Below are 26,612 nucleotides of genomic sequence, written 5' to 3' on the forward strand. Positions count from 1 at the left end.
GAACGTGGGGAAGAGCGAACCCACGGGGGGACAGCCGGCTGGCTCCACGCACGATGGAGCGGGTGCTGGAGAGCAGCGTCGCAAAGACATTCATAGAGTTGTTCTTTAAGTGCACAGTGGGCTGCGTGTACCGAGCTGCTTACAGAATGCTTCTTTGGAAGAATACCCAATACCTGAATACTTTTTTTTTCCTTTTTTTTTTTTGTTTTTGCAGAATGGCGCTTGCACTGTGATTTTGCGCAAAATGTAGAACACCAAACCAAAAAATACCCATTGCCCTGTGGATATCTGTTAGAAATCAACTACTGATTCACGGTAGGTAAGCACTTTGCTGGCCATCAATTAACATCTCTCTTTTTGTTGGTTTTCGTTTCTTTTTTTTTTTTTTTTTTGTTCATCGCAATCTCAAACGTTCTCTGGCATTGATGTATGATCTCTGGACTGGCAGTACTGCGCCACTGTAAGGATGATCACAATAATGAAAAGAACCAGAACTGTCATCAAACAGACTTCCAAAAAATCATATACACCGGACCATGACACATTAAAGAATTCTTCTGTATGAAATATCTGGTATTGGCCTATTCATAATAGCTATTCTCATATTTAAGACAGACAAAGGAATACTGTAGTTGCAAACTCCAAAAGCTTCCCTGAGAACCTTTTTTCCATTGCGCTTTCCACTGGAGATCCAGAACTGCTCTTCAGATTTCTTTCAGAAAATAAAAATAAGCTACTTTATAATACTTCAGAGTTCCCATGCCCAGTGGATATCTGAACACTTCGGGGTTGGGAGGCCCAGCACAGGTTCAGATTTACAGGTAGCTTGCAGCTCCAGCACTTGTAGCAACATAGAACATAATTCATGTGTGAGTAGGTGATCTGGACATACGACCATAGACAACATGAGGGTTTAAGCCAGTCATACGCTAGTCTTGGATCAGACAAGACCCTGTTCTTGTAACGTTTTCACTCTTGGATCAACTCTGCAAGAGCACGGCAACTCATGAAAGGTGCCTGCTCTTCACCAGCTACCAAGCCCTGTAGCCTACTGGAGAATTTAACCTTCCATCCTGATCTACCTCGTGGTCCAGGTGGAAAAATCCCACTTTTCTCAAGAAGGTCCAAAGTTAAGTAAACGAGAACATCGAGTTCGATCAGTTCCACGTCTCAGAAATGGCCTCTTGGTTACATTTTGGTCCTTTTTTTTTTTTCCTTTTTTTTTTTCTTTTTTTTTTTTTCATTCATTAAACAAGTTTTCTAACTTGTAAACCTGAATACTTGGAGGGAAAGTTCCACCTTACAGTCTGTTCGCTTGCTTGTCTCCATCCCGCAGCGCTAAACCTGGATGCCCTTGACAGCTTGCTTGATGCTCTCCAGCAGGTCCTTGTTCTCCGGGTTCTGGTAGCACTCCTGGTTGGTGTACATGTCGGTCAGCGTGTTCACATACGCATCGAAGTTCTGCTCGCTAATTGGCTCCTGCAGCCAAAAAAGCCAAATAAAAGTGTTAGTCATAGAGCAGGAAGAGGCTGAAATGTTTCTTTGCAATTCATTGTCTGTGTATGTACCAAGAGCCCAAGGTCTCCACGTCGGAGCCTTTTTGCGTGTGGTGCTGCACGTATGGGATTCATCGTGCAACCCTCATCCTGCCAGGTCTTAACTGGGTCCTTAATTTTATGCATTGGCCTCCTGGAACTATTAACAGGGTCAGGTTAAGCACGTGCAGGCAGTTTGACAGGCTTGAGGCTGAATTAAGCCGTGGAAATGAAGGGCTGGAGGACGAGAGGACTGCTGAAACATCACGGAAGGAATCAAAGGCAAAGTTAGGACACAAGCCCGGTCACCTTGGGCTCGTGTCTGCCCACGCCAGCACGGTGCTGCGGTACAGATTTTGCTTTTGAGGGGCATTGTGGAAACCTTGCAAGTATCTAACTTGGAGTTAATGGGGATAAAAGAAAGGGAGAAGAAAGAAAAAGAACTGGAATAAAATGAGCATACAAGTCTCGTGGGCATTATTTAATTGGAGTTGCCTGAAACCTTGAAAAAATATTTGCTGAACAGTTTATTTGACCTTTATGTGTCAAATACTTTACAAAAAAGCACTCAGCGAGCCGTTTTCTGCCAGTTAGGCAGCTGGGTGAATACTATCCAAAACTGCTCTGCTGGAGGATGGCTTCTCTCCAACCAGCCTGAATTTAAATACAAACCCCAATGAAAAGGATTCCCCCCCCCCCCAAAAATGATGGCAGAAAAAATAAATCAAAAGCTCATTCCTCTGATCATTGCGATGGTCTTTATGAGTTGTAAGAGGACAGCTTCCCCAACAACGCGAGCCCCCCCCCCCCCCCCCCCCCCCGCCCCGGTTTTGACAACAGTAATTACATTCCTGGGAATAGAGAGAAGGTAATTAATAGCCTTTTGTGGTTTTACTATTTTAATGCAGTCTTTTCATTTTGCAGTAACTCTATGGTAACATGCTGTGGGCTGTTAGACCTTGTTAAATTAAGCAAAATACACTCTCTTTAAGAATGCTATTCTTTGGCTGCCAGCTATTCAAAACTGAATTGAAACTACCTACATTATAATAGGAGCTGTAAGATCTTTCTGACGTTGAAATCCAATCCCTCCTGATCTCTGCTTGTGCTGTCTTAGCCTAAAAGGTGCTGGGTGCCCTTGATAAAGTTTCCTATTTTGTGATAATGCTCCCAGATGTAATGAGACAGAACAATAGTTACAAAGGGAGATCAGCAGAAAATGACAACAAAAGGGAGATATAATGCAAGCTTCAGAGATAAGGCAAAAGTACTGATCTTATAAAGGACACGTAGGTGTATGTAGAGAAATTCTCCCACTCTTTAATTGTACGTAAGCCTTATCGTGAACGGGGTTTGCCATGGCCCCCTCAATTATGCTGGCTGGAGCGACCGCTGTCAAAGTTTCTTACCATGTGCGGAAGGCGGATATTGGCAAGACTTTGGATTAGAGCCTGGCTCAACCCTGAGAGCTCCAGGAACAGGGCTTCGTTTTGCTCCTCTATGATTTTGTTTTCCTCCTCAATGTTCTTCAGGTTCTTCTCCATGGTGGAGATCTGCAGAGCAAGGAGGACAGCAGAGTTACCAGCCCTCAAGCAACGGCACCCACCACCACCGATGCAAGGGGCTCGACCCTGCGTCCCTGGTCTCGGGCGCGCGTCCGAGGACACAAACCTGCGACTGCAGTTTCACCATGGCTGCTTCCATCTCCGAGTTGGACTCGTTCAGCTCACTGATCTCCTTGTTCAGCTGCTTGATCTCTTCATCGTTCTCCAGAACTGCAGGAGAGAAGGTCACGGCCAAGTCAGCAAACGCTTGTGGGAAAAGCAAAAATGTTGGGCTTTCTGCTGAGCCCATCCTGTTGCAGGGACATCACCACTCACAAAGTCCTCACCTTTGCTTTTACATCCTCTAAGCAGGATGCACATCTCACCTGGTTTTTCACTGCTTTCATTTTTTTGGTAGCATTTTTAGCATCATGGTTCAATGTTAATTTATAGGTCAATATGTAAATGCAAAAGCCAACGACACCATAGCAGTTGGAGTCCAGCACCTCCACGCACCCTGCAAGGTTGATTGCCCTGAAAACTCAGGTCATTCTCTCCAGTCCTGAGTTTGGGGAGATGCCATTTAAACAACTAATGCATGTCTTGATTAGAATTTACGAGGTTCATAAAATAAAGCAATATTTCTAGCAGAGTGCAGGTATTTATAGGCTCCAAACTATGTAAGTATTCAAGTAAAATGCCTGAACCTTGTCAAATACCACAGAAACCTCAGTAACAACGCTGGAAATGCAAAGTGCCATCACTAACAAAATTCCAGATCCAGAAGTATCTGCAGAATTAAAAGCCCTGAATAGGTGAAAATTGCTGAATGACTGCAAGGGATTTGTAAAAATGTCAGTGAATATTTCAAAAAATACCTCAATTTCAGCATTAGTTCTTTTTGACTGGAATTTCACTATGGAAACTCCTTCTTTATCGTTTCACCTGCTCCCTCCCAGTGTGTCATTTGGGGAGTGGTGCCGGTATCATGCCACCCCCAAAATCCAAGCAGCCGGAGAAATGGGTGTTTATAGCACATGGTAAGCTTGCAAATCTGAGACCAGATTTCACTTGTTGAAACCTCCCCAGTCTGCAAAGAAAAAGATATAGGGGCTCAATACCCTGACATGCCTGCAAGGCAAAAGGAGTGAAAATCCTTACCATCGCTGGTCTTGAACTTTGTGTTGAGAATTTCATCCCCTGAGAGTTTTCCTTTCTTCCCAGCAAACGTAGCTCTTGGACACCCTGACAAACTGAAAAGCAAGTAAAAATGGGTTTCATAAGCTCACAGTATTTATAGGTGCTTATGTTCCCAACAAGAGCATGTACCATTTGGTGGAGTTCATGCTGCGAGACAGTTCTTCTAAAAGCTTTTTATGGTACAGAGGAAATTGCTTTATGAATAATGCCGCAAAACTCCCCGTTTATAAAGCAAGAGCAATTTTCTCTGAACAAAGATTAAAAACCACATTGTTTCTTAGAAGAGAGGGCATGACAGGTGAGGAAGGTGAGACAAGCCTGGCTGGTTTAGGTGTCAAACCCCCTGTTTGGGGTGCCCGAGTCCTGTCCTGGCTTACTCATAGAAGGACGTTATATTACCAATTTTCATGATTTTGCCCAATCCACATCTCACCATTGCAATATTAAAACGAAATACACATTTTCTTCTATGCAGAAAGCTCCAACCTTGGAGCAACCTGACTGAGGTCAGCATCAAAAGCACCAGCCGTTGAGCCTTGCATGAAGAGCTGAACGATGCTCAAGCAGCATCTACAGGCAGGTAGGTGAGTCCATGGCAATGTTACCACGCTTCTGGTGATTTCAACCCTGTGATTTACCTTCTGTGAGTGAGGAAGCTCCCGTTGGCATGGCCGGAGCCGTCGCAGCCAGGGGTTGGGCAGGTCGGGCCTTCGTTCTTCAACGACTTCCAGGAAAATGAGGAGCCGTTGAGCGATCCTTCCTTCTGTCTGCGGGCTGCGAGAGGGCACCCTGATGCGCTCCGGTGAGAGGCGTATTTGCCGCTGATGTGTCCAAGCCCAACACAGCCAGGAACCGGACACCTGGGCACAGGGAATTACCAAAAATTACAGCATGGGCATGAAGAGGGTCGTAAGAAAATTAGGTATGATCAGGAATGAGGAAGCCTGGGAAGCGAGCTTTCACATTTGGGGATCTCATCTGGACCTTATGGGATAGGTGCTTAGTTGATGGAAATGGCAGATGGGAAATTAAGAGCTATGACTGCCCCTTCAAAAGAGCCCAAGAGAACCAAGGTAAATCCTGCAAGAGGGAAAGACTGTGGAGGTCACATCACACTCACTCTTGCAGCAAAAGCAAGTCCCAGTGGTGTCCCAAAGTGTGTTTGGTGCCTCATCCAGGGCAAAGACGGCAGGTTGGGCTGCCTGACTTTGGATCCCGATGTAAACCAAGGTTGACATGCTCACATCGAACTGTCACACATTTACAGCCACCTCTGCCCGGTGTTACTGCTGAGGAACCCAGGGTCATCAACTTTATCACCCTACACTAGCACGGTCAACGCAATCTAGGAGCGCTGTCTGTGCCCACGGGGACACGACCCTTCGCCGTGGACCAGTCCCTGAGCCAGGAGCCGGTCAGGCTGCAACCTGCGCACCAAGAAGCTGCAAACCTGTAAGGAGGGCGTCCGAGGGGTTTCGGAGCCCGTACCCCATCAGACAGGACAAATAAACACTCTGGCTACCGAGAGATCAACCTGCGCTCGAAAGGGATAAAAGTGGGAATTACCGCCAAGGCGACGCACGGGCCCTCCTGCTTCTGTGCTTCTGCCACCGTTTATGGCCGGTTCAGGTGGACGGGAGCTGCGAGAGGTGTCCTGGAAGCGCTGACACAACTCGTGCTAATTGCCAAGAGGATGAGTGCCTCTAAAAGGCACCTCTTTCCTCCCCGCTCGCAAACTCCCCGCCTAATGGCATAATCACTAAATTCAGCTGTTCGACAAAGCCCAGCGTATCTATTAAGGTTTCTGCTGTGGTTTGCATTTGTTTAAAGATGCTAGTCAATTATAAATACAGTTAAAAGTTTATTACTCAAGGGAGGTTACTCTAAAAAAGGGAAGGTGGAAGTAGGTAAGAAATGGCAAAAATAACCCCGTGTCCTCAGTTTGAAAGCAATTAGGGACTTCGAGTTTCCCTAGCAAAATATCCGCTGAGCTGCTCCTGAAAATCGCAAGCTGCGTTTCACCGCAGAAATGATTACCCTGATTGTTTACATTTCATACAAAAGGGAGATGACAGCAGAAGGGGGGAGCTGTACACCCAGCCTTTTCCCAAGACAATTTGAAAAATGCTGATCTCGATTTTAATCAGCTGCAAATGCAGCACAATTCACTTATAATATCCCTGCCAGCAGGATCCTCAGTAAATTCATAACATCATTGCTTTTATATGATCACGAGCAAATTACTGAATCCTCAGGAGGAAAAGGAGAGCGGGGGGGGGGGGGAACAGCTAGCAAGAGAGAGACAAACCCCAGCATTTAGTATGCAGCAGTTACGGTCCAACCGTTACATATTTTACGCCGTTAATTTAACTTTCATTACATTTTCATTGTTAAAAAATAAACCAGAGCCTTATTGTGCAGAACAGCTGGCTTGGACATTTTTTATTCTTTTTTTTTTTTTTTTTTAATTATTATTATTTAACGGAAGCACCAGTAGCGTTTGATCAATTAGGCAGCCATGGATGCTTCTGTTTTATGCCAGGGCTGGGCTGAAGGTTGAGGTGATCTGTTCAATCACGTCTGTAGCAAATTACTTGAAGGATGAACAACAAAAACAACAGGGACTAAATGACTTTCTCCTCAGTGGCAATGTGCAACACTCGGCCGGGTTCCAAGTGGCGCTCGGTGCAGACGGAGGATGGATTTAGAGCCAAATCTCCTTAAGGCAAACCCACGCCGGGCGCACCTTGCTGCGGGAGGCAGAACACGAGTTTTCCAAGGGCTGGGGGAAGGCGGCAGCGAAGGGATCGTTGTACCGTCTTGTTCTGCACATCTCGGAGGGGCTTCTGCTCCTCCTGGGCATACTGGAGGAGCAGGGGGTGCTGGCTGTGCCGTGGGACGTTGGGGAATGCCTTCACGTCCTCATGCCACGGAGACCCTCGGGGCCCACCCGGCACTGCCTGCACCCGCGGCCACGGTTCCGCTGCTGACGGAGCAGCAGAACCACAACCAGCCTCCAGGGCCAGTCTTGGGGGTGGACGGCGTCAGCTTTCTGGGAATCAGAAAATCCCAGTTCTGGTGATGCTCCAACCCCATTTCTTGCCACTTTAGCTTCCCAGCATTTGCACCTTTAGGGTGGACTAGGAGAGACCCAGTCCCTGGTGAGGATGCTGGAGGGGGGACCACTGGTTCTGCTGGGGATGCTCTGACAGCTCCTCTCCCGTTCCTACACAAGCCCCAGCTGCACCATAACAAAACGGCCATTAAAAAAAGCCCCTTTCTCCTTGCACTGGGAAACACACTCATTGCAGAAAACCAGCACTGGGGGAGCCGCTTGGCACATCCCTGACCGGTCCCAGCCCCAAATGGGGCAGGCAAGGATGAGCAAAACCACGGCTTCCCCAGCCCTGCAGGGCACGTGTCCCTGGGGAAAACGTGGAGAAGGACGACCTCCCAACCTCGGGCCTCCGACTGCAGGAAAAGAAGCAAACGTGCATCAGCCGGCAGTTGCACGACAGCATTTGCTCCTTGTCCTTTCCTTCGCTGTGTCACTGGTTAACAGCACAGCGTTACAATGCCACCAGCAATTTAGTGTGTTTGAGCCAAAAAAAAAAGGCTTTTCTCCCACAGATTCTCAAGTAGGTTGCTTAATTTTTAATAAACTCTGCTAACTCTTGCTAATTATCACATGGCTCATTTAACTGGGAGGCTTTCCTTCCTGTAGACTGAAGAGTAAGAACAGAGCAGATGGCTCAAATATCATCTTTTTCTTAAAGGTCCTTCCCCCGGCTGGCGCATCCCAGTTTCCCACAGCCCCTGCGGGGCTCTTCCGCACCCACTGGTTCTCGCTCCGGCTCAGCCTCTGCTCCAGGGCAAAACCCGAGGACACGGAGGTATTCACCTCCGCTCTTCTGCAAGGGCAAGACCTGCCCTAGGGCTAAAATGAGTAAAAAAAAAAAAAAAAGGATGCATTTGGGGACAGTCTGCTGAGCCAAAGGGGTTTGGCCAGATATGCCAACGCTCATGGGCATCCAGAAGCTCTTGGAGGGGGTTGAGAAGTTTTCTCATGTTTCTTTTTATCCCCCCTCCACATGCACTTGCTGGATAAGCGGACAGGCTCTGGAAAGCCCAGGGATGCTCTGGGTTAAGAAAAAATAGGATCCTGGAGTCAGTGCTGGCCCCAGCCCCACTGTAAAGGCTTTGATGTCCTGTAGCTGCACAAGGGGTCGAGACACAGATCCCGAACCTCACGTCAGGCCCTGGATGCTGAGCCCGTGATGCTCAGGCTTGCTAAAAGTCAGGACAAACGGATTTCGCAGCAAATGTAAAGCTCCTGAGGCAGACTAAGGGATTTAAAATCTCTGTTCCCAGTAGGAATAAACCCCCTGGGATGTTTTGAAAAATTCAGCCTGAGGCAGCAGAGAAAGGCTTTCTCAGTTCTCTTTGAATATTCAGCTGTGGCAAAGACTCTACAAAACACATTTTATTCAGGGTTACTGGATCCTGACCTGGCTCAGTGATGGATAGTTTCTATTTCTACCGTGTTCCTGGGAGTCAAGCAAGCCCACTGGCAGCCTTCACCTGCCCATTGCTGCCTGAAAACCTGCAATGTTTCACTTGACTGTGGCATTTTACCCTCATTTACAACACTGGTTGGTTTTTTTAGGAATTAAATAAAGCACAGGTAGTGCCCTACCAGCCTACCTTTCGCATCGGCAAAAACAAGTAAGAAAAAACACACCATTACCTCCCCCACTGCCCAATTTTCCAATCAAATTTCCAAATAGCAACACCATTTCGGGGATCAGGGAAAAATTCCCCCAAAACCAGCGGAAAAGCTTTGGCAGCGTCCGCTCCAGCGTGGGCAGATGACGCTCCGAGCAGCGAGAGCAAGGGGGATGCGGGATGGATGCTGCTGCCCTGCGTAAATCTGTGCAAGGCAAAGGGGATGGAGCGCAAGGCTCCACTCAGGAGTTCTCTCCAGACTTACTTCATCAGCTCTGGGTCTTCTTTATCATCCTTTGTCGGGGTGATCTTGATCCCACTTTTCTTGGCACGAGGGCAGCCTGACAGACTGTGGTTAAAAAGAGAAGAAAGGCCTGTCTCACTGGCAGAATCACTGCATTTGCTATTCCCCCGCTTCAGTCATCTTTCCCTTGAATTTGGCACAGTGTTTTTGATCTCTCTCGTTTTGCAGCTTCACATCACGAGGAGAAGTCAAGAGAAAAAAAAAATAAAAAAATTGAGGGAAATGGACAGTAATTAATGGTGTCTAGATAAGAAGATATCTGCTAACAGCCTGCAAAGTTTAATGGAATTGTTGAAATAGAAGGCTCAGATCTCTGCTATTAATGCTCTAAAGTGATAATAGAAGTCATAAATAGGTGGCATTATTAACAGGAACATTGCATCAGCTAAAATCTGACCCTTTGTCTTTTATTCTGTTGAAGGGAGCTTCTAATCAGATGCTGGAAACATAAAAAAAAAAGAAAAGAAGAGAGAAGTCAGATTAAAGAGATGAAAATAGGCTTCGGTTGTCAGTAACATTAATGTTTTATTCAGAACTTTACAACTCTGCCCACTGCAGGGGAAAAAAAAAAAAAAAAAAAAAAAAAAAAAAAGAAACCAAACAGAAAGAGGCTACAGAGAAAATAATTTAAGGGAGATCTTACCTTCTATGCGATGCATAATTTCCTGTTATGTGACCAGAGCCATCACAACCAGGAGTAGGGCACCTGCGGAGGAAAGGGAGGCTCAGATTAGCCTGGGGACGCGAGCAGGGAATCGACGGTTTGCGACAGCTCATTTCAAAGAGAAATCTAGGGACTGTCAACAGAGAAGCAGTTTTTTTCTTCCTGCCCGTTCTCCCTCCATAGGAACAAGGTCTGGTCTGTAATATCCACGGCACCAATGTCGAGGCGTTGCTGCATGCGTGTCGGCGTTGGAGAGGAACATCGGTGGGAAGAGATGAGGATGTTGGGAGCATGATGGGTGGCTGCTCTCCGGCGGAGGGACCCTCACAAAGGGGACAGCTGAGGACATGATAATGAGCCAAAAAAAGACCTCCAGGACAGTGGGTACAGCAGTACAGACAGATGGTACAGCAGGTACCATCCAGGGCCATCGGGCTGGATGTGAGCATAGACAAGAAACCAGAAAAATCGCCTACAGCTCTGGACAACGGGGCCACCTTGGCCACCACCAAGAGGAAGCCCAACAGAAGGGCTCAGCTCAGGTCTGGGTGACTTGGGAAGGGGTTAATCTCACTGCAGCAAACAGACACCCCGCCACAGGAGGGTCCTCAGGGTCCAAAACCGGCCGATGCCACTGATGGAAAGTAATGAAGGAATAGGAGGAAAAAGGTCAGGTTAACCTCGGGTCTCCTCCTTCCCTAACACCATGGGCAAGGGACACGGGGGTCTGCACGGGGACCGCTGCCTGCGGGGCCTCGGCTTGGGGATCAGCAGGTCACCGCGTACGGTGCCCCAGCAGCTTTTGGTGCTTCGGCGCAAAATCTGCCCCTCAGTCCTCAGCCGCTGCCGTTACAAAGGGGTCTTTGAAGATGCAGCCCTGATCATGCGTTTGAAGGTAAATATCCAGCGCTCTGGGACGTGATTGAAAGCGAAGCCTGGAGAACTCTTCTGTGATCACACGAACCGGCACAAAGGCTAGCGGGGGCTGCGAGCCCTGCCGAGCGGCGGCGAAGATAATGGCACGAGTTAAACACCGCATCATTAAGGGCACAGAAGCAAGAAAGGTGAGGGGATATGAAGTACCACGAGCACAAAGATCTGCTCCGAATGCTGTAGGTGACGCGGCGGACATAAAAGTTGTCATGGGGACAAGGAAGAGAGGCGAGGAGTGCTCACCGAGGATGTGCGCGCCAGCTTGCCAATTAGCCAGGGCTGTTTAAGTCAAGTGATTAGGACAGGGGGGAGGAAATCCACGGTGGGACAAGCGGGAGATGCTGAGCCACTCGCTTCTGAGCCAGAGCGAGCAAAGCTCGCGGCACGGCCGCAAGTTTGCAAAATGCCCTTTCGCTTTGGGGGAGGAATTTGCTGTGCCCCCACTTTTTCGATCCCCTTTTTTCAAGCCACCGGTGCCGGCTTTGGTACCACTGGTCGGTACCCTACAGCAGAGCAGGGACCGGTGCGTAAACGCACGGCGTCTCCAGGACATCCCAGTGAACTGATGGGCAACACTCGGTGGTGCACGGGCAGCCTCTGAGGCTGATGCTTTTGGGAAAGCTCATGCCTGACCTGGGCAATGGTATAGCTGGGGCGCTCTGGCCCTGAGAGACAGTGGAGCAGTGATTTCCACAGATGCCTTTAGTTTTGCAGCTTGGAAAATAGCCTTTTAAAAAGTCTTCGTTTTTTTGTCAGAAAATAGAAAAGTTCTCATCTTTGCACCAGCTCTGAGGGCGGGTTTGGTATTTGCCGGTCATTGAATAGGCTCCGTTGGTGAAAAAAATAGGCACCTCGCCTAGGGTGGGAGAGTAGTGACATGTCCTGATCCCAGAGGGGTGGCAGGGACACTAAGTCAGGACCAAGGCTCAGCATGCTCAGACCCAGGAAAACATAAATGCACGTAGGTCTGGTGCAGTAAGAGAAGGGACACATCCAGCAGGATCTCGATGAGGGTGCCAATTCTCTAAATCATTTAGAAATTACAGGTTTAGGAGATGACTGTGACATTTCCCTGTTTTACGCTGTTAAAGTAGAAAGGAAAACTATTTCTTTGTTGTTCTAGCTTCAGGGTGGGATGAAATTATGAAAATGCTAACACCAAATTCCTTTTGCCTTTCAGGACTTTTAAAGAGGGGAGAGAAATGATTTGATTTTTATTTTTAATTATCTGGAGACAAATCATACCGACAGAGACCTTTTATTGCATGTTCCAGCCTGGAGCTGGTTTTTTTTATATCAGGCATATTAACCCCTGAAATAGAATTTATAATAGAAACACTGACATAGCCTTATCTGAAGTTGTGAAAAGCTATGACTGAGCTATCTGTAATATCTCCAAATCCTCTTCCCTTCCTCCCTCCTCAGCTCCCATCCTCACCGGGACAGCGGAAAAAAAGCAGTACTTGGGAAATAACAATAAAAAGCTTTGTTTTGGCCAGAAGTCTCCTGGTTTATGTAGTGTTTTGATAAAAAGCCCTGACATCGGATGCCCAAGGGTTGCAGGGCACACTGCACAGCGAGGCATCGGCGTGATGCTCGGTCTCAGGGACGACCCGGTTTGCTTTTTCTCTGGGCCCTTACTGGAAATGGGCACTGTTCCTGAGAGCTTTTAATATCTTTAACGCTAATTGCCTGATCACTGGGCTATTCTTTAAGGCTGTTGGAGAAACACCAGTTCAGCAAAGCTCTCTTAAGAGGTTCTTTCAAAATGTATATCGTCTATAATGCATGATTAAGTGTACTTAGCGCTAATCATGCGAGTCCTTTCTATCCACTAGCATATTCTATTAATATCAACTAATCCAGCTACTTTTTCCACCTCTGTGATAAGGAGCAGGCAGCTAATGAACATTTTTCCTGCCACCAGCACCTGCATCGGTGGTGGGGTGCGGAGCAGTCCCGGACCCACGCTGCCCTCCGAGCCACCAAAAAGAGATTTGGGACTTTACCAATCACTTTAATGACCAAAGGGGCTCCCACCTGATTCTACTATGGGTCCAAACATCACTGATTGCATACAGGACACGGGGCTTTTTTTTTTTTTTTTCCATGATAAGCCTGTGCAATGTGAAGTTGCCCGTGAGGTTTTACTCTCAGTAGAGCCTCTTCAGTTATAGTTATGAATATCTCAGCGTCTAAATAATCCTGAAACTGGATTCAGCAAAGCAGGGAGCTCAGAGGAGAATCGGCCTCCAAAGGTAGGCTGGCTCCATGGAAGAGATGTTGAAAAACATTTCACAACTAGCTTTCCCCCGAAGATGCAGGTTGGGTGGAAGAGAGTTAGGGTCCCCCCAGTGTCTCCATCTATTTTAAATACAATTTCTATTAAAGCTTTCTTTGGAGGAGGCAACCTAAGAGAAGGGAAACCTTCTTGTGAAGAATAAGCTCCTGCTGAAAATAAGGACTTTTGGTAAGACAGCAGCAAAGCTGAACACAGGATTCAGAGGAAGATATTTGAATGAAAGTGTCAAAACCAGGTTCCCCCCTTCAGGAGCAGAAAGGGGAACACAGAAATTCGGGTGCCCATCAGCCCTTTGCCACTGGCTCAGGATCCAGCCTCACCAAGCATTTGCTTGCTCCCTCTTTTATTCCCTGACAAACCAAACTCCCATGGAAGTGAATAGGAACCTCTGTCACTACATCCTGAACAGCCCCTAAAATTTAGCATAAAATTATCATCCCAGGTTCTCCAGAAGGGTTGGCTTTGCTATGTCCTGGTGGTATTTTTCCAGCTGTGTCTCTACCCAAAAATAAAGTGTGTGCCTTTTTCTAGGCTTTGGATTATTTGAGAGACAGACAAAAATGTTGAATGAAAAGGGTTATGGCACAAACTAGGGAACAAGAGCTTGGGAAAAGATGCCAAATGAGAAAGAAAATAGCATGTGTCTACAGTGTCCAAAGGAAACCTGCCAGGGGTCCAGGTTATTTCTGATCACTGCCGTGATCCCCCCCTCCCCAAAATAAGCCTTCCTCCATGCCATTGCCTCTTCTCAACACGGCAGCTGGAGGCTGGACTCCACCAGAGCTCCTTGCAGGTGGATTTTGATCGGCTCTTTGAAAGGAGAAGGGAGGGGATGGAAAAGCAAAAGCAGAGCAAGAGGAGGGGGGGCAGGAAGGGAGAAGAGAGAAAAAAGGGCGGAAAAAAAGAAAAAAAAGGAGTTCCAAGTTGAGCGCAAACATACTTGAGGTCAGCAGAGTGGGCAGCCATGAGGTTTCTGAGGCTCTTGTCAGCAAGAGGACAACCAGAAAGGCTGAAAGAGAAGAGATGGAATATCTGGATAAGCAAAAAAAAAAAAAAAAAAAAAAAAAAAGGAAAAAAGGAAAAAGAAAAAGGGCCAGGGCGTGGGGAGGGAGAGGGGCAACAGAAGGTTGGGAAGAAACAGAACCAAACTATCCACATGGTCAAAAAATATACTCAAAGAAATAAAAAGTTGTCTTTCAAGTCCAAACCATGAAAAAAAGTTCAACCCACCTGCGGTGAGAGGCATAGTTTCCCGTTATGTGTCCGCTGCCATCACAGCCTGGGGTTGGGCAACTGGGCAACAACAACAACAACAACAACGAGTGTAAGTGCTGGAAAGGAATGGATTCACCCGAGAGCCACGGATCTGCAAAGCCAGCTGAGCCCCCCTCGGGGTCTGTCTGCAGGGGGGCTCAGCCCAGCCCTGGACCCCTTACACCGGCTCCTTCCATCGGACCTCGGCATGTGTTTGTACGTTTGCATGCAAATAAACCATCTGTTTCCCTTTGCAGCTCCCCTTCCTCCCTTTTTTGTTCCCAAAAGATCACAAGGATCCTGAAAAAAAATTTGAAAAAATTTACGCCAAATGTGAAGAAAACGTTCAAAATACATAGCCGCTTGGTTTGCTCGGCAGCAGTGCGAGACTTAAAGCAGCCTGCTGGGTGGCATGAACGAACAGGCATGAACACCACTGTCTTGGTGCTGCCAGTTTGGATGATTTCTGCAATACTGAAGCTCTGGCTGCGGGAATCAGCTTATTCTCTGCAAGCATCAGATTTCAGCTTTCTGAATTGATTCCCTCCCCCCCAGCCCTTATAGCTGCAAAGAAAAGCTTGAAAACACTATTCACTCCAGAAAGGGAATAAAAGTAACCTCTGACTCATGTGCCTGGGGGGTCCTAAATTGAGGAGTGGGAGAAGCTGCCACGTCTCGCCTGCTGCCTTCGCCGGACTGCGGTTCCCACCCATCCCTCTCCGCTGCATCCCCCGTGAATTCCACTTGTGTGGGCAGTGGGAAAAGGTGCCATCCCTTCTTGATGTCCAGGGAATAAAAGCCAGTTTGTGCATGAGCAGTGAGGTTCTGGCACAGTCCTGCCCTGCCTGCCCGAGGCCGGAGGGGATGCGAGAGAGCAGGGATGTCCTGGGACACTGCCGGGATGTCCTGGGACAGTTTGACCCAGCAAGTTGAGTCTTGGGGATGCAGCTATTCCCTGCTCACCCTCGAGTCCTTTTCACAGCCACAGCACCGTACAAACACAGTGAGCCCTAGAGCCGGCACCGGTACGACGATGTGCAGGCAGCAGTGATGTATTGCTACGTGGTACCCAGTCGTGCGCCAGCAGGAGGGCGACGAGAAGATAGAGGTGAGGAGCATCTTCACTGCGACAGCCCTCAGTGCCCGGAGATGGCCCAAAAACTACACCCAGACACGGAGCATCAGACAGACACAGCGGGCAAGTCTGCTCCAGAGTTAACTACAGCTAATTCATTACAGCCCTTGGGCCAGAAAGGAACAAGGGTGCTAAATGGGGAGAGAAGGCTCAGGGCTGCCCACAACACCATTTATTTATTCCAGGGCTGTTTCCATTTAGGAAATTTCTCTACCCTCGTAATACAATTATAGCACAACAGGACTTCAGGGCTCTACCTCAGAAATTGCTATTCACATCGCTGCTGGGTTTTTAAAAAGCCTTTAAAGCGTTGCATAGGGCAGCTGCTCTGTGCTTTGCTCATTTAGGGAAGATGCTGCTGCTGCTGCTCTGCCCCCATGGATCTGCTCCCTGCCTGTCTGCTCCCTCTGCCTCCTGCTTGCATAGCCAAATAACGAGCTGTGTTGTATAAGGTCAGCAAAACGATGCCCGCTGCCTCTTCCCTGTTTAACATATAGGAAGGTCAGATGCATAGGAAAGAAGCCAAGAACAGCAGATCCGCTGGGATGCCTGGGAGGGGAGACCTCCCCATCACAACCTCCAGCCTGATCCCGACGTGCCATTAGATCAGAGCCAGGTCCAAGCTGCAGCATTTGGGTCAGACTCGAAACATTAACCATTAGTTTGGGGGTCGGCGTGGATGCAGAGCAATACTCCCTCTAATAGAATAGATCTGGGTCTCTATTTCCACCCACCCAGTGCCATGAATACACAGATAGGAGCTGGATTAAGAGCTCTCTCAAGGTAAGATGCAGCATGACAGCAATCTTGCTGCAGCCCTAGTTCACATTTTGTGGCCCTGCAGTACCACGGTGATGCGACCCATTGCTCTATGTTAAACAACCACCAAGTCCTGCCTTCCCAACGAGGTACCCTGCAGTTCAACACACCCATTGAGAAAGTACCGAGATCCCTTGGGTGCTGTTGGCTCCTCAGCATCACCCAGTGTCCCAAAACAAGGGAGCAGGAGATCGGGCAGTCTCCATCACTGTGCCAGCAACACTCTTGCAGGAAAACAGCAGGGAAAACGGGCCCTGCAAGGAGGTTTCCACAGCCCCATCCATGAACCCTGAGAGCACCGAGCTCCCCAGAAAGTTGTCTTCATCACTGCAGAGATTCAGGGCCATATGGGAACGTATTTTGCCTCAATGATCAGCAGTTGTATGAGGATAGGCTTTCTCTTGGAGCTTTTTATTTGAACCGATTAGCTGAGGTAAGACCAATCACGGCAAGAAAGGGAACTACACTTCTAATTTTTAAAATGTATTTGCTAATAAATCTTGCCTCCTGCCAGCCTGGCTGTGCTGGGAACATATTTTATACATTTTGGAGGAAGAGACAAGAAGGCAGGACTTACGTGAGCAGCTCTTTCTTGATGTCCTTGGAGAGGAATTTAAGCTTGAAGTTGGTTAAAGTAACTTCCCCTGGGTATTTTCGTTCTTCAAAGTTTTCCTCCGACACTTCTTGCTCATCAGCTTCCGAGGAGGCAAAAGAGTGGGCAGCAGGCTCTGACTGCAAGAAAACAGCCAGGAAAAGTGGTTGTAGTGGTGATCATTGCTGCTGAGCCGTGGTGGGAAAGGATCCCAGGTTCATCCCAGCTAAGAATTAGTGCAGCATTGCCAACACTCCTGAGCCCTCCGCAAGCGCCTCACAGTACCAAACCAGAGATCCAATAGTCTGTAATTTCTCCTTTTTATAGGAGAAATGTGTAAACACATCCATACGGGGATTTACACCTGGCTCTCCCAAGGTCTTGAAGGGATGAAGATCAGTGCAATCCCCCCGTACTCATCCTCAGCGGCACCTGCCTCCACCTTGCCCCATGGGCAGAGGAGCAGCGTGCTGCTTCCAGGGCCAGGACCCTCACCTCAGCCAGGAGGTAATGGCTGGGTTCCCCCACCTGCAGCATTAATGTCAGTGGCACGCAGGGTTGTATCTGCTAATGACAGATATAAATCAACCAGGGGAACATCACCAGGAGCGCCGCTGGCGCAAATGAGCTGAAAGGATTTGCAACGACGAAAGCACCGCAGACCCAGGACAACGCAAGTGGTGGGTTCTTCCTTTGCAGGAGCACCCCAAGAGATCCCAAGAGCATCTGCCTCCTGCTCGATTGTCCACAGCTGATGTCTGGTAGCACTGACGAAGCTAATAATCTTTCTCTCCTAGGCTCAAAGGGCAAATTAGGGGTTCTGGGGGGAAATAGGACAACTGTGCAAGCAAACACGGCATTCAATCCCCCCCCAAGGTGTTATTCAAGCATCAGTAGTCACCGCTCACCTCCTCTGGCTCCTCTTCCCGCTGACGGTTTGGTTTAGTGTAGTCAATGGGCCCATCCCATTCATCCTGGCGGGAGGTCTGGCTGGACTGGGGGGAGGTCATGGTGCTGCTCGTGGCACTGGTGCTGTTTTGGCGCTGGGACACATCTGGGGACTTCATGCTGGGACTACTGCTGCAGCTGCTGCTGCTGGGAAAGGTGCTCTCCCGTTTGCGGTGCTTGTTCATACTCAAGTCCAGAGTCCCATTTTCATCCACCTCAATGTCCATGGACTGAAAGGTTGGAAACATGGCCAACGTTAGCAGCTGCCAGCAATTCCCTACAGGGATCTTGCCCCCATTTGTCTTTTGCAGTGCAGGGGGCAGGTTATTCATGTCCCATCCTCTCCACAGTCAGTTAGAAGGAACTGAATGGAAAAGGATGCTCTTTCATAAATATTTCAGAAACATGCCATGCAGATGCACCCCTGGACTACCAGCCATGGGGCATGTTGACTCGATTGCTTGAACACAGGCATCTAGTGCCTCTTAAGATGCCCCGTGGCATCTAAGACATCTGCCCAAAGCTGGGGGTGCAGCACGGGACTTCTGGAAAGCTTGTGTTCCTCTGAAAAATAGCTGGAGGTCAGCCTGGACACAACTGGGGAATCTCAAATGACATCAGATACAGACCAGTGAGCAACTGAAACCAGCTCTGAGACTCTGCTTGGAACGATGCTCGTCTCAGATGGGTAATTTGAACCGCAATGCATCTCTATAACACACTAAGAGCCAAGTTTACCTCCTCCCACCTGCACCACCCAAAGCAGGGAGCGAACGGGTGATACGTGAGGAGTCTCTGCACACCCTCCATATTGAAAAATCAAAATGAAAGGAAGGGTTAAAAAAAAAAAAAAAAAAAAAAAAAAAGATATTTCTCCCATCCCAAACTTTTAACCCATGCCATTGCGTGCTGGAGCGAGGGTCCCCAGGCACGCTCGGCTCACCTTGCCAGGGGCCTCTTGCTGCTTCGTGCTGAGATTCTCCGGCATTTCCCAGCAGCGGGTGGAGAGGTTGAGGATGGCAGTGGCAGCCATGTGCGCAGCCTCGGCGTCGTGGGAGTAGTCGAAGCCTGTGGAGGAAGATGAAGTGCTCTTCACGTAACTGCTGGAGGGGCTGTGGCTGGGGGAAGAGGCCTTTGGAAAAGGTTTGGCTGGAATAAAAAGAGAAGGAACAACACAAGGCTAATGTATAACCGGGCAGCGGTAAGAGGTTCAGTCAGTCTGACACAGCTAGTATTAGCAGTTCCAGTGGCAGCCTGTGGTTATTACCAATCCACAGGCTATTTTGTTGCCTGGGTTGTGCAATAGGAACAGTGCTGGCTGCGACTTGTGCAATGGTCTCTCGATGTGAAAACTTAATTCATTAACTGACTCTGCTATCAAATCCCCAAAACATGACTGCTTATCTTCATTAAAGCTACTCCTTGGTGGAAGCGGTTAAAGCTTAGAGAAGCTTCCTGGCTCTTTTTTTATTGTTCTCTGTACGTTCATAACTTATCTGCAGAGCTGACTTATGGGGAGATTTCTTGTAGCATGTTTGAAAACTTACAATTTAAAAAATTACATTAATAGCAAAACCGTGGCCATGAAATACGAGCGTCCAGTGATGACACCAGTGAAATATGGATTTTTCTGACAGCTGACATATCATTTAAATATGCCTGAATAACAGGATTTATTACACAGCCACACGCGGCTGCGACGCTGCACTGTTACTGCATGTCACAGCACGCAGCCGTGCAATCCTGGAGATGCAATTTCTCTTTACACTCTATGAAACAAAAGTGAGTATTTCCCAGGGTTAACGCACAATAAAACTTGCCCTAATCTTGAACCTGGTCCTGTTTAGGAGGGCTCTGACCTACACAAAGTCCCTCTGAAGTCAGTAGTTTCAGTGGGTGCAAACAGGGGATCATCCAATTTTAAACAGTCACAGGATTGTATTCTGAATCGATTAGCAAAATCTTCAAATTCTTAATTCATTTCACTATGCCCTTTTTGGGGGAAAACATCCCCCCCTTCAGTGGGAGTCTCTATCAGGAAAGACTCGTAAGCTTTGGCCCGATGATGGCGAAGCAGCGAGACAACCTCGGTTGATGCAGCTACAGAGCAAAGCGATTTCATTATTCCCATTACAAACTTGTAATATAAGACACTATAAAATGCTAATCTTCCTGAGGACTGCTTTCTTCCTTGTTGTGTGCGTATATAATGCATATTGACATTAATGGGAGTTATGCACACACATGCAGGGGAATATAAATCCCTCTGGATGAAGATCTCTTTAAAATAAGTTCTCAGTGAAAGGAACAGATTTCCCTGCTATGATTGGCAATCATATTCATCTTGTCGCTTTGATTAACTCATTGGAGGTTTGCCCAAATGGTTATTCTTGTGTATGGCTGCTTGTTTTCGAGTCCAGTTTAATCCATGTCTTTGCGGCAGGGTGCGGGTATTTGCCAGCCCAACCTGACAATATCCAGGATCGTGAGATGCCAATTTCAATTTCACACCGTAGGCTCAGCGATGCTTTTCCATTTCATAAGTATTTCTACCACTAATAGACTCGCAATCAGCAAATTAGTAAAATAAGTGATGAGAAAAAATAGAAAGGATTATCCTAGTGGGTCTGCTGGAATTATTTTTGTCAGTACAATTACCCTGAAAATTCTTTGCTAATATTGCAAATAACACAATCTATTCAGCAAGAGAATCACTTGTGCTGGGAAACAAATTACTTTTCCATCAGCCCTAACCCAGGATGACAGTGGCAGTTGTGCTCTCTGGCCTCCATCCAATTTCATTGTCTGATCCTTTACAGATTTAGTACTGTAATAAAGGGCGCTTCCATTGTAGTGCAACAACCGGGATGCTTTCAAGTACGAGCACTTTTTAGAGAGCAGCTGCATCAGGATTAAACAGGATTGTGGAAGTGGGATTAGCCAGACAGAAAGCCCTCTTGAGGCTGCTGACTTCTGCAAACTGGGCTCCTAAATATTTTTTTTTTTTTTTTTTTTTTCTCAAAAAGACATCTTCAGGTGCACATTTGGTGTCAAAGGGAAGGTGGAGGTTTAACGTCAGTTTGCGGCAGGCTGTCTCCCCATGCAGCTTCCCTCCCGCTCCTGACAGCCCAGGCCCTGAGGGGTTATTTAGCCATTTCATTTTCACCCACGCTTCCGTTGCACAGTGTTATAACCAATGCAAGGTCCTCTGTATGGAGCAGAGGTGGGTGGCTACGATAGGAAAGAGCTGGGAGATAGGAGGTGGGTGATCGATAGGTAGCAGAGCTGGAGAGCAGAGCACGGCAGAGAAGACAAATGGGTGGAGTGGGTCATATATAAGATGGAAGAGAAGAAAACTGTAATCCATTTAGCTAGATGAGGAAAGACAGATCAATAGATATGAACTGCAAAGCAACGGGGACCGACTGAGGACAACTGTGTAACTTATCCCACCTAGAGACATCGCTCAGATTAATGTTCCCACCACTCGATGCAATTATTCCCAAAGCCAAAGCGACTCTCCGCCAAGCAAAGCTTTACCGGCAGCCACGGGCTCCTCTCTCCACCATGTACATGCCACAGGACCCATCTTGAGAGCCTTGCCCGTCTCCATTTCTCCCCCTGCTTCACACCAGCAGGAGAGGTCCAGCGACTCAGCCCCGAGTCTCCCGTCACCCCAAAGCCACGATCCCAAGAGTCTCGCGACACGCCGAGAAAGGCAGAAAATGCAAAACCCAGCCCATCCCTGCTCCCAACTTACATTTAAAGGCTTTAGGTGAGGTTTCGCTAGTCTGAATCTTTGGGGCAAGCATGCGTTTGCCAAAAACCTGAGCATCAAAACTTGCATAATCGAAGGTGACCTTGGAGTACTTCTCCAGCTCCTTGGCCAGGTTGGCCCGGGGCGTTGCTGGGACCATGTTGGGCCGGTAGCTTCCGTACTGAGGGATCTCCAGTTGCTTCACAAAGCACATAGGCCTGAGGATGAAACAATGAGCAACAGTGATTTCTCTTTTCCTCGACAAGATGGTTGTTGGGAGGGGACCGGACATGACGGGGACATGTAACTGCACCTTCTCCCCAAGGGGTTACTGGGGAAGAGGAGGCAGCGACAGCCTTTTTGCTCTCCCTCAGCAAGCGTCCATCTGGTTTGGGTCTCTTAAATTCCTTTTTTATTTTTTTCCCCTTTTTTTTTTTTTTCTTTTTCTCTTTTTAGGCAAAACACCAAGTTGTCGACCTCACGCAAAACAAAATTCTTGCAGGCTGCCGTGGTGTGGCAGCATTTTCCAACAGCAGCAGAAACTTGGGCATTACTCACGGGACCCATGACACAGGATGGCACAAGAAGGCACGAGGACCCCAGTTTACCTCCGCTGCCCGCTGCAGGTTCATTGCAAAGGCACTGGGGCTTCTCCCCTGCCTGCAGAGTCCCTCTTAAAGACCCGCTTCTGCTGGGCTGCCGATCATGAATCAATTTGTCTTGCATATAAATTGTATATAAATGGCCTATTGTTATTCTCCTTCCCGTGACCTCTTTCCACCAGCAAGTCCTCGGAGCGGGAGCTCCTTGGAGCATGGACCGTCCTCGTGATGCGCTCAGAGCGCTCTACGCCCGGCACAGGCTCCGCTGCAAATAAATAAGTAATCGCCCTAAATGGCCTTTCCAAAGCACCGAGCACCGGTGCAGCGGGGTGCTCAGCAGTCCTGGGGAGGAAATAAATAAATTAATCAGACCTCGATGCCTTTGTGGGAGTGCTGCTCAGGGCTCGTACCGCGGTTTTTATCCTGCTCTCGTCGCAAAATAACTAACCATATTACAATCCATCTGTAGCCTCATGAATCACATCAACTACGGAAGCCAGCATCTATCAGGGACATCCTTAATGTGAGACAGCCCTTTCTCCCGGGAAGATAGAGACAGGCGAAATAACAAAATAAATGTGACTGGTTTGGAAATGAGTGGCGGGTTTCTCTCCTCTGAACCGTGGGGGCTAAGGAAGAAAAGCGGGCGGACTTACGCGAAACTGCCATCGAGTGATTTATATGTAGCCTAAATCTCGTCCTCCCCCTCCCCGAGCCCACCCTACTTATAATGCTAATATAATAGCCATCATTCTCTGGCAGTTTGCATTGCAGAGCGATCGGCACAAGTGCCTTCTGCTGCACCGGTAAAACCCTTTGGCCTGTAGCCTCAGCATTAATTGATGCTACAGAAGCAATTCATTGTCCTCAATGCCCTCCCTGGGATCATCAATTAGATATCTCCCCACCTTGGCGAGACCTATGGTCATAATAACAGGACTCAGCAGTATCAAGATACAGCCGGAGGGAGCCGTGACGGCCGCTCTTGCGAGCGGGGCATCGCGGGGAGGGCTGGGGCGGCGCGGTGACGCGGCGCTGGGCTTCGCGGTCCCGTTTACCTGAGTATCCGATCAGAATTGGAGCTGGTCTTCGAAGGATCACCAGACTGGGTTTGTTGCTTTTCATGCGATTTGGCTAATTTTTCAGCAGCAGCAATGGGGCACCCAGATAAACTGTGGGAGGTGGGGTTTTTTTTAAAAAGGAGGAGGAAAAAAGAGAGAAGGAAACCAAGCATGAGGGATGAGCATGAAAATCTTCATTTCAGGGACCCAGAGCTGCACTGAGCCCGTGGGAAAAGTGTCTGCATTTAAAGTTTTTTTAATCATCATTATCCTAGCTTCCTTTTAGTCTTGGCAAGCAGCAAAGCACCAAGTCTCTCCAGGATGAGCCCTTGAGCATCCCCAGGACCCGGAGGTGGATCAAGGAGGCAGCTCCATCAGGCTGAGCACAGCAGGGGCAAAAGGGAACGGGCTGGTTTCTTTGAGTGGTTTTAGCAGTTAAATGATATTTTTGAGTTGTATTTATTTGGATCTTTTGCAGGGGCTGTTTGACGGGAGCCTTCTGAGGAGCACTTGCGGGGAAACATTTGCACTTCTGATGTGCAATGGCTGCCAACACGCCGGTGCCTGGGGAAAGTCAGGGGCTGTAATGGCTTTTGCTCACACACACGCCCTACGCGTGAGCCTGGCTCTGCCTTTTTGGGACAGCTTGGCTCTTACGGCGATTGCTCAGGGGAGGTAAAAACCCCTCACAAGCAGAGCCCGCATGCTCCCAGCCAACCCCAAGCCATCGCGGTCACCTTCATTACTGGAGCAGCCAGTACCGAGGGAACCCCAGCCCAGCCCCATGTGAAATTCTGGGCTCTGACCCCACCGGGTCCCAGCCCAAACCGTTGTACCCAAAGCTGTCTCCATAACCCACTAACACCAGTGGATCACCTCATTCTCACTGTGATTGCTTGCTGCCTGCACCAAACCGAGCTTCTCAATTAACCAAGCAGATTTCCCTAATTTTCCTCTAGCAGCTACAGCTAGGACAAAGCATCCACCAGCTTCCTCCACGGCTGAATGAGTAACGACACAAACTCACCTCGTGCCTGCAAAAGCATCGACATTTGCAGAGCTGTCACTCTCTGCCAATTAAGCTCAAGTGCAACGAATGGTAAATCATAAATTCATGAGCGCATCCCTGTAGCACAAGCTAGTCGGGCTTTTCGGAAGGTTTCTAGCTTTTAAGTGCACCATTCCCTTGTTTGCAACCTTCCCGTTTGTAAAAGTGTTTGTGTTTAACCAAAACCAGAACATGGGGTATAATTACAGGTCCCAAAGCTCAACCCTGTCCCCTCCTGACCACATCTGGGCTGAGGTCCTACAGCAAGAGGACTTAATTCCCAGCTCGTCAATAACTTCAGCCTAAATATTGTGGAAATTCCTAGAAATCCTGCTAAGTCCCACACCACCAAACGCAAACGTCACACTCCAGTCAGCCTCACTAGGTCCCCTCTGCTTTCTTAGTGCCAAACACCTCTTCCACGAACCCCCACCTGCATCTACCCCTTCATAGTCCCACCTGCGAGCCTGGAAGCATTGCTCTGCTTTATTGCCCAACCAGAAATCACTGCCCCGTCTTGCTTTCCCATACTAGTCTTTGTCTTAGGGTCATCCCTGCTTTGCCCATCTTAGTTGCGCCATCTCTCAGTGCAAGGGTAAAGCCAAGGCTTTTGGGGCTGGTTGCCCTGCTGCCATCCTTGCCCTGGCCGTTATGGAGAAGTCAAAGCTGGTACCTCCTGTGCGTGTTGCGGTTGCTGTTGACGTGACCCTGTCCTGTGCAGCCTGGCGTGGGGCATTTCAATACGTTCTCGTGCATCGCCAAGACTTCGGAGCGAGAAGGGGAAGAGGAGAGGGGAAGGGAAGCAAAAACAACTTGATAAAAATCAGAGGAAAAAGAAAAAAAAAAAAAAAAAGACAAAATCATCAAGTCTTGTACACTGCTTTCCTAGAAATCAGGGAATGTGAAATGCTGTAATTAGAATTCATCTGCGTAGAGGAAAAAAGATTTACAAGGCAGCAGTGCTCAGGTCAGCACTAGATTAGCATCTCTGCACACAGCTTGGGCTTTCTCCTCGTTTGCTGATTGCAATCCCATTTCCCCCGGCCAGCCCCTCCCGCCTGCCACTGTTTTGGAGCCAGGTCTCCCAATTTCAGGTAGTTTTAAGTGATTGAAGTTGTATCTCTGCTTTTATCCTTAGGACTAGTCTTTGTTAGATTTTTTTTATTTTTTTTTTGGTTTAATCTTCAGGATTATTGCTTCCTGCAGTGCTGACCTTAAAAGTAAAGAAAATAATTTGATTTGCAAGCTTGTCTAAAGCACACAGCTTGTGTTAGCTATTTATTAATATTTTTTCTTGCATTCAAGCTTGTGTGAAGATAGCTGTACTTTCTCCTTGTTTCCTGCAGTTCTGTGTTTATGGCAGGTCTGCAACCTTTGAAATTACTGATAAGGAAGGGCTCCTTTTTTTTTTTTTTTTTTGGTCTATTATGCCATTATCATAAACATACAACATTGATTTTTATGTATATGTACAGGGAAAGCTATTTAGGATGCTGGAAGAGAGGTAGAAATAAAATCTCTCTCTATGCGTATATATATAAAAATCTGTTATGATGATGATAAATATTTTCTGTGGAATAGATGAATCTTGCTATAGCACCTTGTGAAATTTGCAGTGATGAGAGCGTAGGAGAAGACTCAGCTATCCTGCGCATCCTGAATGACTCCTCTCCTTTGCTATACGGCAACACCTTCAGCACATTTGCACAGCAAGAAAGAACAATATTCCCTTCTTCCCAACATGATACACCAACTAGGGAAAAATACGTGACATTCGGTGTAAAGATGGGAACTGCTTAACACACTTCTGGAGGTGGGCAGTCATTTTTAAAGCACCTCTTTGATTTTCAGAGAAGGGACCTCATTCTCCACAGGATGGTGCTAAAAATCTTTAAGAAGGGTAGGACTTCCTAGTAATCTCCATAGCATTTCCCATGAAGAGCGATAACACTCTGGTGGAGAGAAGCACCCTGGAACAAGTTGGAAAAGCACCATCCCATCCCAGAAACTCTGTCATATCCCAAGGATTAACATCAGGCTTGTGCTAGGGACTCAGTCATCAAATTCACATCATTTGGGACTATGTGGGCTGCCCATTGGCCTTGAGACGGCTCTACCCATTAGGTGTGAATATCCCCCTGGGAAATAAGGTTTCAGACTAATTTAAGCAAGCCTTGTTATGCCACCAT

At 47.9% G+C, this 26,612-nt stretch overlaps 1 protein-coding gene across 6 annotated transcripts in view; it reads right to left on the reverse strand.

Annotated features, from left to right (window-relative positions):
* Positions 1 to 400: 400 nt before the first annotated feature.
* MYT1 (myelin transcription factor 1) overlaps positions 401 to 26,612 on the reverse strand; it is a 63,386-nt gene continuing 37,174 nt past the window's right edge. For 3 of the 6 annotated variants that reach the window (XM_049816998.1, XM_049816996.1, XM_049817001.1), the window contains 15 exons: positions 25,097 to 25,187; positions 23,373 to 23,486; positions 21,716 to 21,930; positions 18,899 to 19,104; positions 17,916 to 18,185; positions 16,993 to 17,147; positions 14,438 to 14,500; positions 14,148 to 14,216; positions 9,952 to 10,014; positions 9,270 to 9,353; positions 4,918 to 5,139; positions 4,241 to 4,332; positions 3,207 to 3,310; positions 2,945 to 3,088; positions 401 to 1,479 (listed from right to left, as the gene is read on the reverse strand). In XM_049816998.1, coding sequence (XP_049672955.1) covers positions 1,339 to 1,479; positions 2,945 to 3,088; positions 3,207 to 3,310; positions 4,241 to 4,332; positions 4,918 to 5,139; positions 9,270 to 9,353; positions 9,952 to 10,014; positions 14,148 to 14,216; positions 14,438 to 14,500; positions 16,993 to 17,147; positions 17,916 to 18,185; positions 18,899 to 19,104; positions 21,716 to 21,930; positions 23,373 to 23,486; positions 25,097 to 25,187 — 2,033 coding nt within the window. In that variant the 3' untranslated portion in view covers positions 401 to 1,338. The remainder of the gene's footprint in view (positions 1,480 to 2,944; positions 3,089 to 3,206; positions 3,311 to 4,240; positions 4,333 to 4,917; positions 5,140 to 9,269; positions 9,354 to 9,951; positions 10,015 to 14,147; positions 14,217 to 14,437; positions 14,501 to 16,992; positions 17,148 to 17,915; positions 18,186 to 18,898; positions 19,105 to 21,715; positions 21,931 to 23,372; positions 23,487 to 25,096; positions 25,188 to 26,612) is intronic. The other 3 variants (XM_049816999.1, XM_049817000.1, XM_049816997.1) reach the window with 3 other exon arrangements.

Source organism: Accipiter gentilis, chromosome 14 (assembly GCF_929443795.1).
Source record: "Accipiter gentilis chromosome 14, bAccGen1.1, whole genome shotgun sequence".
In the NCBI taxonomy this organism is placed as follows: domain Eukaryota; kingdom Metazoa; phylum Chordata; class Aves; order Accipitriformes; family Accipitridae; genus Astur; species Astur gentilis.